The following is a 19,108-nucleotide window of genomic DNA, read 5'->3' as shown; positions in this document are numbered from 1 at the left end:
CGGCCAATTCAAGGTAGGCGACTTGGTCTACGCTAAAAACCTTTCCGGCGAACCGTTGTGGGTCCCTGCCACCGTAGTCTACCTCACTGGCCCTAGTTCTTACCGCCTTAAGACGACAGACGGCAAGATATGGAAACGCCACATAGACCAACTTCGATCTCGTTTACAACCAAATATCCGCGACCCCCAGGACTTCCAAACTCAGGGAGGAGGGAATACCGAGGGGAACAAAGACCGCATAGACGACGACGTAATCAAGGACAGACGGCCACTAAACCGAGTGCTCGCACCACCTGAAGAAAGTCCGGGATTGGGGCCATCCTCCCCACAGAGGAACACCATAGCGGAAACAGGCCCGCCCGATCCAGGAATGGACTTAAGGGACTCTGATAGTATCGCGGAAGCAACCCGGGCGGAGTTGAGCCTTATGTTCCACCGGAACCGAACTTTAAACAAAAACCGGTGGAACAGCGGAAATCAACTAGGCAGGTAAAACAACCTGCATACCTGCGAGATTACATCACCACGGCCGTCAAACGGAACCCAGGGGGGAGGGGTGTTGTGAACTAAAGAAATGTAATTAATAAAGATTCATTTGCATAGCAGGATCGTAATCCTGCACTTCCTATTGGCCCTTATAATGGCAAGTTATGATTGGTTAATTCCGAGCAATCTGACTGGCTGTTGGCGGGCCGAGTCCCATTGGACGAGGTTCAGACCCTATAACAACATCCATTGGTCATCCGGATAGCAGTTCACTCTATAAAAGGGCGGCCGCTATCCGGGGGTTTTTTGTCTCTGTTATCATGCTTTAAATAAAGAGCTGAAGTTCACAAGAAGCAGTTTTGTCTCCGTTTCTACGCCCATGCCTCATACATAACAGTTTTCATAATGGTGGATCTGCCATTTGTTTCCCTGACTGTCCAATTTAGTTTAGTTTAGTTTATTGTCATTGCACCTCGTACAACGAAATCAACACCATCTTCAGTGCACATCATGACCATAACCAAGAAAAAAACACACATCCACACATTGAACCGAAAAGCCGATACCCCACCAATACTGCAATATACAGCAGAATTCAACAGAGCTACTGCCCTGAGATAGAAGCTGTTTTTCAGCCTATTTGTCCTTGTTTTTATAATTCCGTACCATCTGCCAGATGGTAATAGTTCAAAAAAAGGGTTCCCAGGATGAGACGGATCTTTGAGAATGTTTTGAGCTTTCTTAAGGCAGCGGGAGCTATAAAGCTCTTCCAAAGAGGGGAGAGGGCAACCAATGATCTTCTGGGCAATGACATTAACCCTCTGGAGTGCTGTCCTATCTGCCACTGTGCAATTGGCAAACCACACAGAGGTGCAGTATGTTAAAATGCTCTCTATGGTGCAGCTGTAGAAGGTCACCATCAGTTTTTCATTCAGTTGTTGTTTTCTGAGAAGCCTCAGGTAGTATAATCTCTGCTGGGCCCTTTTGACCAGGGCTGCAATGTGAGCACCCCAGGTCAGGTCCTCTTTTATGGTAATACCCAGAAACTTAAAACTAGCCACTTGCTCCACTCGGTCTCCATTGATAAGCAAGGGCTGGATGTCTGATCTGTTCCTTCTATAGTCCACTATAAGCTCCTTGGTCTTATTGGTGTTGAGGACCAAGTCATTGTCTCCACACCACGAAAGCAACCGGTCCACCTCATCTCGGTAGGCAGACTCATCCCCCCCGGAGATGAGTCCCACCACTGTTGTATCACTTAATATTCACTAATAACTGTGTTACTAACTTAACAACTGCAGTGATTCACTTAACAACCAAAGCAAGAAAGATTATAAACGGGGTAAAATTCACTTAGCAAATATCTCACTTAGCAATAAAAATTTTGGGCTGAATAGTGGTCATAAATAAAGGACTACCTGTTTATTGCCACTAATACTTATACCTATGAATCCTCAGAGTTAGATTTTTAAAATATGGTTAGTAACTTATTTGTGCCTGAAATAGAAACTATTCTGCATATAAACAGTCACAAAATTCTTCAGAGAGTCTCTACATTCCCGAGGAAATATTGCCCCAATCACATTTGGAATATTCATTGCCACAAATGCATAAAATATGCAAAAGTCTGAAAAAGAAAAGTTGTCTTCCTGAACCACAGAGCACTAAAGAGTACATATGCGTGACAATAAATGCCCTGAATTTAGATATTTGTATTAATTTTGTGAGTATTATAGTGCTTTCCAGCCATCTCAAAGCAGTTTACAGAGTCAGCCTATGGCCCCCAACAATCTGGGTCCTCATTTTACCCACCTTGGAAGGATGGAAGGCTGAGTCAACCTTGAGCCTGGTGGGATTCGATCTGTCAAATTGCAGTAGGAGTAGCTTGCAGTACTGCACTCTAACCACTGCGCCACTGAGGCTCCCTACTACCCACCCCTCTCCTCCCTGGAGTCCCCACGTGGCCCATTTTGGATGCAGGTAAGTGCAGGGCACGGGCAGAGGCTCGGGGAGGTTGAAAAATGGGCCTCCCATAAGTACGGGAAAGCCAGAAATGGGCCCGTTTCCAGCTTCCAGAGAGCCTTCGGAACCAGGGGTGGGATTCAAATTTTTTAAGAACCGGTTCTGTGGATGTGGCTTAGTTGGTGGGCGTGGCTTGGTGGTCATGTGACTGGGTGGACATGGCTTGGTGATCATGTGATTAGCTGGGTGTGGCCAACTCAATATCACTCACATCAAGGCATGCATCTCCTTGCCTGGCCTCTCATGACTGTGGGGATGCTGCAACAGTCGTAAATGTGAAAAATGGTCATAAGTCACTTTTTTCAGTGCCATTGTAACTGTAAATGGTTACTCCACACAAGCAAAGTACCAGCAAAGGTCACCAGCAGTTTTCCATTCAGTTGTTTTCTGAGAAGTCTCAGGTTGTATAATCTCTGCTGGGCCTTTTTGACCAGTGCTGCAATGTGAGCACCCCAGGTCAGGTCCTCTTTTATGGTAACACCCAGAAACTTAAAACTGGTCACCTGGTCTACTCAGTCTCCATTGATAAGCAAGGGCTAGATGTCTGATCTCTTCCTTCTATAATCCACTATAAGCTCCTTGGTCTTATTGGTGTTGAAGACCAAGTTATTGTCTCCACACCACGAAAGCAACCGGTCCACCTTATCTCGATAGGCAGACTCATCCCCCCCCCCCCCCAGATAAGTCCCACCACTGTTGTATCATCTGCAAATTTAACAATAGTATTACTATCGTGAGTGGGAATGCAGTCATGCACATAAAGAATACGGAGTAAGGGACTCAACAGCAACCCTGTGGTGTACCAGTGTTAAGAATAAGGGCTAAATTCAGGCTAAAGTGAAAACTCCTCTACATGAAATGTTTAAATATTTTAGAAGTTTCTAGGAATGGACCAATTCCTGAGCTAGGTGCAGTTTCCCCTTCTATATTATAGCTCAGGAATTAATTTTCCCTTCAAGATAATGCATCCATTATCATGCTGTGATCTACTCTGTTATGACTAGCTCTACTGCCATCTGGTGGTGTATCAACTTTTAAATGCAATAACCATTTCTGCAAGACCTCAGAAAAACAAAAGCAGTGAAATGTGATTCTTTCTGTACAGCAGGAAGGTCCAATCTTGGGAACTTTAAGACTTGTGGACTTCAGTTTCCAGAATTGCCCACCCCATGCTCTCTGGGGAACTCTGGGAGTTGAAGTCCAACAGGTCTGAAAGTTCCCAAGGGTGGATACCCCTGATGTACATTAACGAGGTCTGGCAATACAACCACAATTCAGAGCTCTAATTTTTAGAATCAGGATGATACCTGCTTATTTATTAAATAAAATTGATAAATAGATCAATAGAGTACTAAGGTTATTCACAGTTACAACAGTAAAAACGGATGCAAATTTGAAAAAAATTAAAAATAGAAGATACAGAAAAGAAATAAAAACAATATAAAAAGCAAAAATTAAATACACAAAGAAATGATTATAAGATTATAAGTATCAACTATCTTATCATGAGTATAAACAATTTTAGTAACTTATCACATTTTCTTAAAATACATACATACATACATAGAATCTCTTCTCCCCATATTCCATCTCTTATCTAGAAGCAAATCCATAAAACCATAAAATATATGGATTGTCTCATTGCACCTCCTCAGTGCATTGATCTTTAGGAGTAATACATGTAATCACAGGTAGTTTGAGGATGCCTCATATGAGTCCTTTCTACTCCTTCTGTTGCTACCTATCATATCTCCAGCTAATCAGACTAATGTTTACAGAAATGTCATCACTTTTGGGTTTTGTTCCTTGGCCCCCCAATATTTTTCTCTCCCCTGGATCTAGATACTATATCGGATCACACCTTGCAGGTCCCGTAAGTTCTTCATTTTTTGTAGGCTACACAGTTGTAGTTCTGGAATCTGGTTATTGTATCCCAAGACCTATTTGCATCACAAAAGGTTAGTCACACCTGAAGATACTGGTCCATATTTTTCTTGAAAACTTTAATGGGCAAGGATTGCAATCTTTCACCTAGTCCACCTTTGCTCAATTGGGTGACCAAGCTAGGCTGGCTGGGGAAGATGGGAAATCTAGTCCAACAAACACATCAAGAAGTTTCCCACTTGGGAAAGGTTCACATAACAAAGAGCTTCTGATTCTATTGCCAAATTCTCCTTTATAGGCACCAAGAGAATCTAATCTACTCTAGGTTCCAGTTTGGGGCATTATTTTGAGTGTGATAAGGATGAGAGTTTTAAAACCCTTTATTATTGTTGTTGTTATTTTCCTAGCCATAAATCCTAAGAATCAGAGTTCTGCATATTTTCTGGCCAAAATATTTGAAAATCTTCAAATCATATCTTGCTTGCCTGCTACTCTCCTTCCTCATGGGTGAATAAAGTCTGCAATTATCAACTTGTACAGATAATATGGGGGGGGGGGGTATGGAAAAAGCTTTTCAGGCACCAAGGATTTGACACAAAAACTCAGGAATTTAAGACCAAACTGCCAAATGTGTAAATGAAAATCTAGGATAACATGGAAATATTTTTTTAAAAAACACCTTCCTATTTCCTACCTAGTTTTGGATAATTAATGGCATCCTGGCAAAGACTTTTATCCATCCAGCAAGGCATTATCAATGTTAAGATGGCCTGCGTTATGACTCAGGATCACAATTGTAGAGGGGGGAGCAGAATAAAGAAGCTCAATGAGGCTCCTTCTGAGGCAAGGGAGGAACTATCTTAATTAAAGTTAGCTGATTACAGCCTGTTTTAAGAGGTAGCCCTGAGCCCTATTTCTCTGTTGGAAATAATCTTCTAATCTCCTGTTTTGGAGTTGTTCTGTAGGAAGTTAGCACCCACCCCTCTCCTAGAAAAGTGAAATATCCTAGGAAATATTAAAAAGGCAGAATATTTACCCTCAGAAGAGTAGAAACTCAGAAGCAGAAAATCACCTCAGAAGCAGAAACTTCACCCCCTCCTTTGTTAATGTGCAGGCCATTAAGGCCTGGGTCAGAATATTCTACATAACAAAGATCTCCAGGTAGAGCTATGGGAATTGCTCAAGGCCCTTTTCATTACATCATCATCCAGCAAGGCTCAACCAAGCCAGGACAGCCTACAGAGTTGCCCCTGCATGGCCCCATGGGAGTTTGACAACCAATCAGAATACAAGCTCCAATTCAAATCCCAACAGAGGATATAAAACCAGGCACACTCATCGTATCAGCCTTTCCTCTTCTTTCTTCACCCAAGCCACGTGATCCTATCCACCATTAAACCATCTTTCCAAGTAGTCACCATGTTTCCAGTGTCTTTCTTCCTTACTTGGAATTGAACCCAGAAGGATATTTCTTCCAACAGTTCCTGCGAAGCAAACCTTGAAACTGAACGTTGGACTGGCTGACAGACCTGATTTGGTGCTCCAAATCTCAGATTGAATTTTGGTTTCTCCTCTGAAACTACCCAGGCAAGCTTTTATCCCAGACACTGTTTTGATTTTGATGTGTGTTCCTTTCTGTGTTGTCTACTTGGCCTTGAGTAAATTGCTGCTTTAATCTAGCCACCGTTTGTGACTTGAAACCCAAAACAGAACCACTGATTCCATCCATACGCACATACTTTTCCTGCCTGAGAGAGAGTGAAAAAAATAATAATTTGAAACTACAATGGAGCAACCCACAGGTGAACATGCTCAGCCAAGCCAGCAAATGGTTCCATCTGCCACCCAGCAGCAGGAGCTATTAAACCAGCCAAATCCTGAAGATCACATTCCTCCTGTTCCTCCCAAGAGAAGCTCGGTGGTCAACCCAGACAAATCTGATAAATTGCTGGACCATTTTCCAGCTTACCTCATAGGGTCCAAATTCCATCTGAGCGTATGGCCTAAAAACCTCCCAAATGAATTCTAATCAACTTGATTGTCTAGAGCTGCTGCTAAATGGGCTACTCCTTTTTTGGTTGCAGCAGATTCTCTGGTAGGTAACTTTGATGACTTTAGCCAGAAATGGTAGACGATATACACATTTCCTGTGAAAGCTTGGAGTACCAACAAGCACATACCTGAATTGAAGCAAGGCTGTGGCCCATCAGCACCTTCAAGTTATTGGCCCAAGGCTTGGACTGGAATGGGTTGTACCTTTGACTTTCCCGTTTCAGAAGAATCTATCCAAAAATGTTTTGTTGAATTAGCAATCTAAGTGTCCAGGAACCCTTCAACAGCAAAAAAGGACTGGAAGTCAAGCTTCTAAAATATCTTTCTGGCCATTCTTGCATCTGAGGAACCCATTCAAGTAGGCAGGACCCAACCCAGTTCATCCCAGAAGACTGGACACTGGAGGGTTTATACTGTATTATGGGGACCAGAATCATATGGCTTCCACATGTCTGGTAAGGCACAACCAGCAAATTAGCTGGTTGTGAAATGAGAATCTGAGATGCCACCTTTGTTCAGATTGCAAAATAAGATTACATCAAATTCGTTGTTTCCACTGAGTGAATGAATATCTTTGTTCTTTTCTTAATAAAAAAAATATTTAACAGGAAAGCAAGAAAGGAAAAAAAATGTAGTCTTATTCTTTTCCTACATTTATTCAAGACATGCAATATATTATTGCATGCTCTCCTATAAATTGTTTGTTTTTGTCAATCCTGACATATCTTAAATCAGGGGTCCCCAAACTTGGCAACTTTTAAGACTTGTGGACAGAATCCTGAAAGTTGAAGTCCATAAGTCTTAAAGTTGCCAAGTTTGGAGACTTGTGCCTTAAGTCCTCCACAGAATTAACCATAAGGAGATATAATCTATATCAATCAGCTGGTATAATATTTCAAGTTTGGAGCCACTAAACCACTTCAATTTTTGAATGTTGTAAAATCTTGGTCTTTTTTTTTTTTTTGGACCATATGTAGTTCCTTTTCTGTTTATGCCAAACACGTTATAACTTGTTTTCAATAGGTATTGGGATCATTTTGGAAAAGAAAGTTCTTGGTAAACTATTCATTTTGTATGGTTGTTCTTCTTCCTAACCAAAATAAGTTTATTTTTTTCCACCTGTGAAAAAATTATACCTGATTTATTTTTAAGAAATCATTTTTGTCAAGTACTTAGTATTTCATGTTTCGCAATACTGTAATGTTAAACCTCTATTGGTTGCAGAATTTTGTTCCTTTGTTAAATTCCATGTCATATTTTGAGTTTTATCTTTATTGATCTAACCCGATACAAATCCATATTTATGTATATATTCCAATAACAGTATTCGGCATTCCTCCAGCCGAGTAACTGAATTCTATATAATTGGCATATAGTTTCCATGTGTGTTCTTACATTGTTAGTTTAACTCCTGGTATTCTATTTTCTTAATGTATTTTTATTACCAATAGCCCTAATGCTATTAAAACTACAAAGAAAAAGTGACCATCTTCAATATGACTCATACTTTGTCAATTGCTGATATATATATTTGCATGTTATTTTATTTGACTCAAGAGCTGCAGTGTCCCATGCTTGCTTTTGGCTTGATTGGAAGACGTTTCTGTTCTGTAAAATATTATGAATGTGAATAAAATAGCTGCCATGAATTGTCTTTGCTTTTATTTTTAGATCATTTTCTGCTGTGAATTTTAGAACTGGAATATTTTCACCCACTTATGATCATTATAATGCTTGATTTATCATGAGCTCAGTTGGATTTTAATCCTTGGTGTAGATTTTAGTCCTCTTCATTGTTGCTTGGCTTGATAATGTCAATTCCATGCTGGAGAGGCTAACCTGAATTAAATGATCTACAGATACAGCATTAAAAGGATCCACAATTTGCTAAGGATTGGGAAGGGGGAAAGGTTTGCTGAGCTAAAAAATGAATTTTATTTCCACTTGCATCATTCACTTTTAGTGTTTGCCCCAACTCCCTTCTTTTCAGAATTGCAGTACCATCAATTTAATTATAAACTATATACTTCACTCGTTATTCTTGTGGTGACATATTCTAATCTAGGAGCTATAATCTATGTCCTTGTTTCTCAATCTTAACTAAGATGTATTCAAAAAGTGACAAAGGCTTCTTGACACCAAAGCAAAATGACAACAGGCTGTTTGAAGAGCTCTGACTTGTTAGGAATTAAGATACTTGTTTCTAAGCATTTCTGGGTCTTGGTAGCCACCACCCTATTTACCTGGAATTCTCTAGAACAGTGACAATTTTAAGTTATGTGAACTTCAACTCCTAAACTTCCCTAGCTAGCATGTTGGCTTGAGAATTTTAGGAGTTAACTTCCCTATATCATAAAGTGGACAAGGTTTGACACCCTGTACAGCAAGTAAGGAAAGAATGAAGTATGCAGTACAAAATATGGAATGCCTGCATTTCCTGTTTGTCTGGTTATTGTTAGGTTTTCAGACTAATACACTTGGTTACAGCAAGGGACCAAGAGAAGGGAATTGCCACAACCCAAGAAATTTACAGAAAAGATTGAAAATAAAGTACAGATGCTTGGAGAGGGCGGAAATGGGGGTTTAAGACCACACATCTTAAAGTGCCCTAGGTTGAGAAACACTGCTCTGGTAGATCAGGAGTTAAAATAACTCCTTTTTTTAACTCCTTCAATTACAGCCTATTCTGCTTTGCGTGTTGGGGGATGATGGAGAGTGTAGGGACAATTTTCTCTGACTCTTGGAAGCCTTAATGTACTAAAAAATAATTATCTCTTAAAAAGAAATGAACTTGTTTGCATTCAAGTCCTGGTGCATAAATCAACCTTCATAAAAAATGGGGAAAATCTCCAAAAATTTGAGGACTCCTGGGGGCAAAGGAAAGGAGAGCTTGGTCATCCCCCAATGCAGGTAACAGGCACCTTAGATCTGGGATATGAAAGAAATCCCAAACAAATGTGACATAAAATGTGCCGTCTATCATATCAAACTCTGTCATATGATGAAGAGCAAAAAAAAGCACTTTTCTCATCAACATTTTGAATAAAAATATGTATACTTGGGACAGATGATTAGTTTATATTTCAAAAGGTTTTATGATGGACAACTGCATAAAAACCGGTCAGAGGAAATCTATTAAAAATGTTTGTGGGAAAACTGCATATACAACATTGGAGAAATTTGTGTGGTAGAATTTCTTTTTGCTTTGCTTGCCCATGGATAGTTCACTGGTAACATTAGTTCTTTTGAAATGTCTTTGAATATTAGTAAGTCAGGTTGATAGTTATGTTCAGTGGTGGTATTCGACCGCTTCGGCCCGGTTCTGGCAAGCCGGTAGGAGCGATGAACAGTGGAGACCAAACTGGTTCTCTCTACTGGCTCTGCTGTTGGGCCCACCCGTCTGCCCGGGCTCCCATACTCACTTTTATCTGCTGAATTTGAAGCGCAGCTGCTTTGTGCGGCACAGAATAGTGCCGCGTGGCAGCTGCTGAAGCAACCGGGATCGTGCTGGCTTGCAGGAGGCAAGTTAGAACGCCTCGGTGTCTGTACAAACACCTCTGTGCCTGCGCAAAGTGCGCATTTGGCACCACGCAAAGTGTGTGCACGCACGCAAAGCATGCCCACTAAGCCACGCCCACCGAACCGGTGGCAACTGTTGCGTTGTGGGAAAAGAGACTCGAGATCCAGTTGACTTTTTTTCTCTTTTTTATTTTCCTCTAGGATCTGAATGCGGAGAAACTGCAGCAGCCTTTTTTATAGACAGCTGCTCGCAGCTCGTGGCCAATGACGGCTCTTCAAATCTCCTGCCGCCACGGACCAACCCATCATGGGTAAGTATGCAAATATATAACACCCCTCCCCATGTGGTCTGGGAGCTTCCTTTATTGCTCTGATTTTGTTTTCAGTGGGGTGGATCCCTTCTTTGTCTATAAGGTATCCCAGAAATTCGACTTTGTCACTTCTTGACTTTGGCACTTCTCTTTTTTTACTTTAAGTCCCGCCTCTTTAAACTTTTTTAAGACCTCCCTTAGGCGGTCTTTCAGTTGTTCTTTGTCCTTGGCTGATACTAATACATCGTCAAAGTATGGTACCACCCCCTTTATTCCTTGCAATAGGCGTTCCATTAAACTCTGGAATACCCCTGGGGCCACGCTAACTCCGAATTGCAGTCTGTTGTATTTGAATGCCCCCCTGTGTGTCACAATTGTTTGTGCTTCCGCTGTTTCTGAGTCAACTGGTAATTGTTGGTAGGTTTGCACAAGGTCCAATTTCACGAAGATCTTACCTCCCCCTAAAGAATGTAATAGGTGCTGTACCACCAGGACTGGGTATGCGCTTTGCTGTAGCGCGTGGTTAAGGGTTGCTTTGTAGTCCCCGCAGATATGTACTGACCCATCTGGTTTAATAGGGGTAACAATTAGGGTTTCCCACCTTGCGTGGTCTATTGGTTCTAATACCCCCTGTGCGATAAGTTTATCTAATTGTTCATCAATTTTTGGTTTTAACACGAAACGGACTCACCTCAACTTTAGTCTTATAGGAGCTATATTTGGATTTAAATTAAATGAGATAGGGGACCCCCGGTACTTGCCCAGTTCTCTGTTGAAGACGTCCTGGAATTCTTTCATCAGGTCCTCTTCCCAGTCTGTCTCAGTAATGCTGTTTATTCCGGTTACTCCGATTCCTAATGGTGCAAACCATTCGAGTCCCAACAGGCTGGGTCAATCCCGGTCGACTATTGTTAATGGGAGGACTTTAGTGTGTTTTTTGAATTTAACCTTGAAGTGTCCGGTACTTACTACAGGAATCCTGTTTCCCTGGTAGTCCTTTAGCGTGAGCTTTTGTATTTTGAGCTCTCTCTTGTTTATATCAGGTATTAGTCCTTTTAGGGTATTCCATGATACCATTGATAAATACGAGCCTGAGTCCACCTCCATCTCGCATGGCTGGCCTTCTATAGTGACTTGTACAAGTACCTTGTTTGCATTGGTTGAGTTTGAGTGCCCAATAGTTATTGTTTGATGTGTTTCCTCTTTTCTGTTTGCTTCTTTCCATCGCTTGTTTCTATTCTCTTGACTCCAACGGCTCCCTATTTGCTTTTCCCTCTCCCTGGGGGGGTGTTCCATCTTTGCATAGGGCCATAGTTATTTCTTGTTCGGCATGCCCTAGCTATGTGTCCCCGCCGTTCACAATATCTGCAAATAGTATTGAAGAAACGGCATTCGGAATATGGATGGTTTCCTCCACACCCAGCACAACGGAATTCTGACCTTCTTTCATGTCGCTCCCGTCTACCTTTTTCCAACTGGAGTTGATTTACCTCTTCTTCTTCCTCTTCGTCTTCTGATAGGGATTCGATGTCCTCATGGTGTGTTGTGGTGGTGGGTTTTTTTGTTTCCTCTGGTGTCTTATTGTGTGTTTGACTAGTGTCTTTTTGGGTTTCCTTTGGTAATTTATTCATTTGTCACATGGTAGCTGCCGATTTGTGTGTGGCTTCCGCTGCGGTGGCTTCTTCTATTGCCTCCTTCAATGTTAACTTAGGTCTTGTTAGTAGTCGACCCTGTAGTGTATGGTCCTTTAATCCGAGGACCACGCGGTCCCTCATGGCTTTATCCATGTTTAGAAATTCGCATGCTCCACCAATGTCTCTTAGTGCTGCAACAAAATCTCCAATGCTCTCGTCTTCCTTTGATCGCGCCGATAAAATTCGTGTCTTTTTATGAGGCATGAAACGGTTGGTGCGTAGTGGGCTCGCAGTAATTTCTCTAGGTCCGTCCACACCATCATCTTTACATTGGTGGGTGCTGCTAATGCCTTTGCCATTTTGAATACTGCGGGACCGCAATGGGTGAGGAAAACTGCTCTCTTTCTATTTTCGGATACTCCTTGGAGGTTGCTCCCCTCTAGGAACATGAGGAATCGGTTGATGTAGGATTCCCAGTCCTCATTTGTTGGGTTGAATGGTGCAGGTGGCGAGTTGTTCCCGGCCATTTTGTCTCGCTCGGTCCTTGTTGCCACGTGCTCAACTGGGCTCCTTTGTCTCAGAATCCCACCCACGTCGCCTGTGTTGCATTGTGGGAAAAGAGACTCAAGAGCCAGTTGACTTTTTTTCTCTTTTTATTTTCCTCTAGGATCTGAACACGGAGAAACTGCGGCAGCCTTTTTTATAGCCGGCTGCTCGCGGCTTGTGGCCAATGACAGCTCTTCAAATCTCCCGCCACCACGGACCAACCCATCATAGGTAAGTATGCAAACATATAACAGCAACAATATTTGAATCCCACCACTGGTTATGTTGTTGCTTTGAGCTCCGAGCTTGGCAATTTGGTTGCAAATTAGTTCTTTTATTCTGTTATTTCATCTCATCTTTACATGTCTACAGGTAAAATACATGCAGAGAGTGCCTTTTTTCATGTTTTAGTCAAACTTTTTTTTTTTTTAACAAATTTTATTCATTTTTTCACATTAAAAACAAAAATCTCTTTTTAGCGGACAACATATTTTCGGGTCATCACCTTTACATACAAATATGACAGCAATTATACATTCATATTTGCATACTTAATTCTATTATTACCTTTTCCATTCCAAATTTTCAGTAAGGAGAGAAACAAACACATTAATTCTAGCCTCTTTCATTAATCTCAATTGAAACATCTTTTTGTTTCATTTCAATTATTTCAAATATAATCCTTTAATATTTATTTTAAAAATAAATGTTTGCATAATAATAATAATAATAATAATAATAATAATAATAATAATAATAATAATAATAATAATAATAGTTACCAATGTCTCTCCTTGCTTTTAATAGTCTATGTTAACTTATTAATTTAGTTGGTTCTTTAGTCTGTCATATTCCCTTTCCATTACACATTCTTTTTATAAATTCTAGATTAATACAAATTTTAACCCTAAAAAAAAAAAGTATAGGTTTCCCCCCTTTTCCTGCTTTGAGTGTGACACCTCAATGATTAAAATATACCTTTATTCCCTCATCTTGATTCCCAATAAACCATTATTTTTAAGAAGTTACAGTAATAATCATTACATCTTTTCATTTGGATTCCGCAGCATATTTTCCCCCCTTGATTTTTAATAAGAGTTATCAGTATGTATATTACCCTATTTTCTAAATATTTTTAATTGCAGAAATATTCTTATTACCCCTTATCACCCTGCAGAATCCCCTTTTTAATTCATCAACCATTATCTCTGAAAAAAACAATTTCTTTTCAACATTTTACTATTTCCGTATTTCTTTATTTCATGCACCTGTTTCTTACTGCTTCTCCTCCCCCTCTTTTCCCCATATCTTTTCTCATTCCAGTTTATATCCCTCCTTTTCTTAATATCTTCCTTTCCCTTTTTCTGCTGGGTCTTTCTGCCTTTCCTGCTTCACAGGTATTCCCCCTTTTGATTGCCTTCTTAAATCTCAACTTTTTAACCTTCCTTCTTTCCCCACTTCTTTGTAGTATTCTTTGTGTTAATTGTCTATTTGAAATGTCTTCTCCTTGAGTCGACTCCTCCTCCTCTGAAGCTCTTTCTTCTTGTTCTTCAATCACCATTTCCATTTTTTCTAACACAGAGCAAAATGATTTGCCTCTTTCCTGTAGTAATTCTCTCATATTTTTAAGTTCCATTTTTAATTCCCGAAGAGATATCATCACATACTCTTATATTTTATGATCGTTGAAGTCCACAAAAAAAACACTTTTACTTTCCTTCTTTCTTCTTTCAATTTTCTAAAGTTCTCAGTTATTCCAGCCGAGGGTCTATACCAAAAACATCAATCAATCCCACAGTCAGTCTTTCTTTGCTTTTTCCTTTATTCTGGTTCTGCTTTCACTTTCTGAGATTCTTACTTTGTTTCAATATTTCTTTAATGTTATATCCACACAAGTTCATTCAGAAACAGGATGCTTTCCGTTTTGTTTGAGCTCAAGTTTTTGTCAAAAGGTGGCACTCTCCATTATACAAAGTCTTCACCTGTTTCCCCTATTTTTTTATTTAGGGTTTTTCGAACCTCAATATTCCAGCACAGTCCAGTCTCCAATTTGTAAACCTTATTATTATTATTTTTTGACAATCTTAAGTCCAGCTTTATTTTATGCCTGTTTATTCCCAAAATATTTTAGTCCAATTTAGTTAAATCTTTAGTTCCAGCTTCTTCCTTTCCCGGTTCGAAGCCCCGCTTAGCTGTCAAAAATATTTTCTTTTTTTTCCCCTGTCCCTTTATAATTTCACCTCTCACTTTTCTTTTCTTAAAAATTCCATGTTACCTTAATCCCGGGGTACTTTTGTTTAGTTGTATTGTCCAGTTGTCCCGGTTCAGATGCTTTCCACCTCTTTCTTCCCTCCTGCACAAATCTTAATCCAGCTGAGTCCTCCTCTTCGGGGTGGCCATTTTAAACCACCGCTGCAGTCATCTTCGGGGGGAAAAAGACCAAGCCTGGGGGGGAGATGCGGCTCCCCTCAACCTGGCTTGCGGCTTCCCCTTACTCCGCTGCCCCTCCAAGTCAGCTTCAGCCCCTAATCATAAGGATCGGGGCTCTCCAACAAAAGAGCACGGACCATAGCCACAGAGAGTCGCGATCTATGGTCCATCAGCGAGGAGGCTCCGCCTTCTTTTTCATCTTTTAGTCAAACTTTTATTCAGAGGAGGGGAGCAAAGATTACACTTGAGATTTAGCCCCTTGGTTTTTTCTCACTTCCAACTCTTCAGAATAAAGCAATTGGAAAAGACATCCTTTGAATGAGCGCTCACAACAGATTAATATGAACAAAATCTGTTCTCTAACAGCTTATATTTTAGAATTGATTTGCTACTTGTTAATGGTCTGTCAAATTACCTTTTTGCTTGTATGGCTTGAGGAAGAAAGTGAACACAAGGTTAGCCATACTTATGTCAACACCGAGAAAAATGTATTTTACTTATTAAAACTGTTGACTAGAGAATGCTGTTGCAATAATGTATGTCTTGTTGATATTAATCAATTACATGCAACATTTCTAGGCTAACTTTTTGCAGAGGGAGAACTATCACTGCCTTTAAAAAGGACAGAAACATTTTATTCCAGGAGACCCATTCAGTTTCCCCAACTCCATAGCGAAAAAATTATATTTTTATTTTACAAAACCATAACTTTTATTTTTCATGTAAACAATATAATTTTTCAGTGGCACATCTGTACACCCCTGAATTCTCTTTAGAAACAGAAGAAAAATATATTAATTAGGGATATCAAATATATGAAACTCCATACAGGTAAAAACAGACATTTAAAAATTGGCATCAAAATAAGCAGCTTTTAGTTAACAAAGTGATCACACAGTGGATTAGATCAGGAATGTACAAAAGGCACAGCAAAGGCTCCCCAAAATTCCCAGTTATCTGCTAATAAAGCAGCATGAAAAGTTGATTGCACAAGGATAAAAACCAGTTCCTTAAAATACTTCATTGTCTAGGAATCAACACAGAAAGAATTGGAAAGTTAACTGTGTTTACCTAGACTCCTACACAAGACTTCACATTAGATTATTTCCAGAAAATTACAGTATTTGCAGTGGTGATTATGTAATCTGCACGAGGAGCTTGAAAATTATGCTCATTTTAAAAACAACACTGCAGCAAGCCCAAGTTTTTAGAAAAGTAAGAATTCACCCAAGTAATAATATATAGGAACCAGATATATTATCCTTTCATTAAAAAAAAAAAGAAGTGTGGTGGCACAGAATCATTTTATGGTGAGTAATCAATACATCTGGATTTGTGAAACATTTCCTGCACTGGTTGACTTGCCATATTCTAGCAGTAATGGGGAAAAAGTTTAATTTCATCTTGTTATATATACTGTTCAATTAAGTATAAAGTCAATTTGTATATAATAATTACCTTAGAATAAATTACTATTATTTCTCTCCTGGATTATCATACAGCAGGAAACTGGTTAGATTTGTTGGGATGTCACAAAAGAAAACAGATTTCAACATAGGAACAAATCTCACTGTAATAAGGGACATGTAGAGATACCTTCTATTAATGATGTCTGGAAAGTGTCAGGACGTCTGTCATCTATTACTTACAAATCACAGTCCATTCAAGTTTACATTCAAGGCACAGTGCAAGGGGACATTAACTGTTAGTCTTGTTCCAAGGGCAACCTGGTGTTACTCAGGAAAACACATACAGCACCCAGCTCCAGCTGGCTCATAATCATCGCTCTGTCTCCTCCTTCCTTGAAGCAGTGTGTCATTCCGCTTGTGTTCAATAATTATGTCTTCTACTCGGGTGATGTACAGCAAAGTGATCAACACTCCAAAAAACTGTCAAGCAAGCAAACAAACAAAATTGTTCCCAGACAATCTGTTTTCTCCTCTTGTCCTCCCCTGTCATCTAATAGCCCTTCAGGGGACAGCAAGAACCTATGATTTGTCCAACTTTGACACTGTATCATGGAACATTACGCAAAGCCCAAAGAAGTAATGATGCCGAGTAAGAGTTGTGAGTTCTAGCTGGTTCTCCTATGATCAGGAGAGGTTCCTGACCAGGCAGGACGCTGCAGCAATCTGTGGTTCAGGATTCCTTGCCCACCTAGCAACCTGGGCAAAAGGAGGTGGTGGAATCTAGACCCAGATTCAGATGAAGGAAGGAAGGAAGGAAGGAAGGAAGGAAGGAAGGAAGGAAGGAAGGAAGGAAGGAAGGAAGGAAGGAAGGAAGGAAGGAAGGAAGGAAGGAAGGGCAATACTCTGTCTGTATTAGAAAAAGAGTTACCTGTGGAAGCAATATACCCAGCAAAATTCCAGCCATGATAGCATAGTTGTCCGTAAACCAAATGAATACAGCATTTGTACATCCTCTGACATATATGATGTGCTGAACACTCAGGCGCTGTAAAGGAATGAATTACAACCTTGTTAACAATGCAGGGAAAGCAAATGGCTTTCCCCTTTCTTAATTGCCTACAGCTCTAGTACATTTTGTGCAGACCACCCACTATTGGAGTGAATGGGCGTTGGTTCTTACCTGATACGCCCCTTCTCGGCGAGCCGCAAGGAGCATCCAGAGACTGGGATGTGCTTCCAGTCCTCTTCTTGCAGGCTGAGCTTTAGATGAGGAAACGCTCCGCCCCCTCACGTGACATCGCGGAGCGCCTCCCAGTTTTTGCGATAACGAGAAGAGAGGTTATTGATTCTTTCTAATCTACTATTGGCTCCTTGGCTGAAGAAAGAGCCCCCACCAGACGGAGAAATTAGGGTGGGGCTGGATGCTCCTTGCGGCTCGCCGAGAAGGGGCGTATCAGGTAAGAACCAACGCCCATTCTCCCTCGAGCCGCTCGGAGCATCCAGAGACTGGGACATACCAAAGCTGGGCTGTCCTACGGGTGGGACTCCGTCTGGCCCGAAGGCCCCTCCGGATCACTGATGACCCTCTGTAAGACCCGTCGGCCAAAGAGGCCTCCGCTGAGGCGTACGTATCTATTTTATAATGTCTGATAAACGGGACGGAGAGGACCAGGTGGCTGCCCGACAAATGTCAGCGATGGGGGCTTGTGTGGCCCAGGCCGCCGAGGTGGCTGCACTTCTGGTGGAATGGGCGGTTATCCCACCCGGAGCGGGCAGAGAATGGGAAAGGTAGCACCTCGCAATAGTAGCCCTGATCCAGCGACTGATGGTGGAAGGGAAACCTTAAGCCCCATTGACCTGGGTTGAAAGGATAGGAAGAGGGATTCCGACCTTCGCATGGATTGAGTGCGCTTAATATAAATACGCAAGGCCCTTCTAACATCTAGGGTGTGCCAGAGGACCTCCCTGCCCCTGGAGGGCCTGGGGCAGAAATTTGGTAAAATCAGTTCCTGTGACCTATGGAAGGGAGAGTTAACTTTGGGTAGAAAGGTAGGGTCAGGACGAAGGACCACCCGGTCTGCGTGGAACACGCATAGATCGCTTCTGACTGACAGAGCTGCTAATTCCGAAACTCGACGAGCAGAAGTAATAGCTACTAGAAAAACTACCTTGAAGGTGAGAAACTGCAGGGATGACTCCCTCAAAGGCTCGAACGGGGACGTGTAAGAGAAACGAGGACCTTGTTGAGGTCCCATGTGGGGAACCAGAACGGTAGGAGGGCACAGGTTGGTGGCGCCCTAAGGAAAGATCTAACCCTGGGGTGGTGAGAAAGGGAACCGTAGTTATCACAGGAGACCACGGTTGAGAGAGCAGAAACTTGCCGCCTCAGGGTGTTAGGTGCGAGCCTTGCGAAGACCCTCCTGAAGAAATTCCAGGATCTGTGCCACCGAGGGAGAGAGGGGATTAACCTGAGACCGCTACACCACTTGCAGAACCCTTTCCAAGTGGCATCATAAATGTGTGGTGGAAGGGCGCCTGGCGCCAAAATAGTGTCGATGACTTGAGTTGAAAGATTCTCAGAAGTCAGACGGATCCGCTCAACCTCCAGGCGGCTAACTGGAGCCATTGAGGCTCGGATGCAGAAGGGGCCCCTGAGAGAGGGAGACCTTGTCCGGGGGATCCTCCATGGGGGCGCTACTGATAAGATGCGGAGATCTGCAAACCACGGTCGCCTGGGCCAATAGGGAGCCACCAGGAGAAGTTCTGCCCTCTCCTGAATGAGTTTTTGAACTACTCTGGGAACTAACGGGAGCGG

General features: G+C 41.5%; 2 protein-coding genes across 3 annotated transcripts in view; both read right to left on the bottom strand.

Moving 5' to 3' along the window:
* The window catches only part of FAM241B (family with sequence similarity 241 member B), a 223,850-nt gene that overhangs the window by 87,433 nt on the left and 117,309 nt on the right, over window positions 1-19,108 (bottom strand). The gene's annotated exons all lie outside the window — the stretch shown is intronic.
* Window positions 15,588-19,108, bottom strand: part of TSPAN15 (tetraspanin 15) — a 40,958-nt gene continuing 37,437 nt past the window's right edge. Inside the window, exons 7-8 of the mRNA XM_026672826.2 lie at window positions 17,222-17,338; window positions 15,588-16,773 (exon numbers count right to left, since the gene is read on the bottom strand). Of these exons, the coding sequence (XP_026528611.2) occupies window positions 16,618-16,773; window positions 17,222-17,338 (273 nt within the window). The 3' untranslated portion in view covers window positions 15,588-16,617. The remainder of the gene's footprint in view (window positions 16,774-17,221; window positions 17,339-19,108) is intronic.

Source organism: Notechis scutatus, chromosome 4 (genome assembly GCF_049901735.1).
Source record: "Notechis scutatus isolate UNSWTSFEM ecotype Mainland chromosome 4, rNotScu1.2, whole genome shotgun sequence".
Taxonomy (NCBI): domain Eukaryota; kingdom Metazoa; phylum Chordata; class Lepidosauria; order Squamata; family Elapidae; genus Notechis; species Notechis scutatus.
The sequence above is the reverse complement of the archived record's forward strand: the minus strand, read 5'-3'. Positions and strand labels throughout refer to the sequence as shown.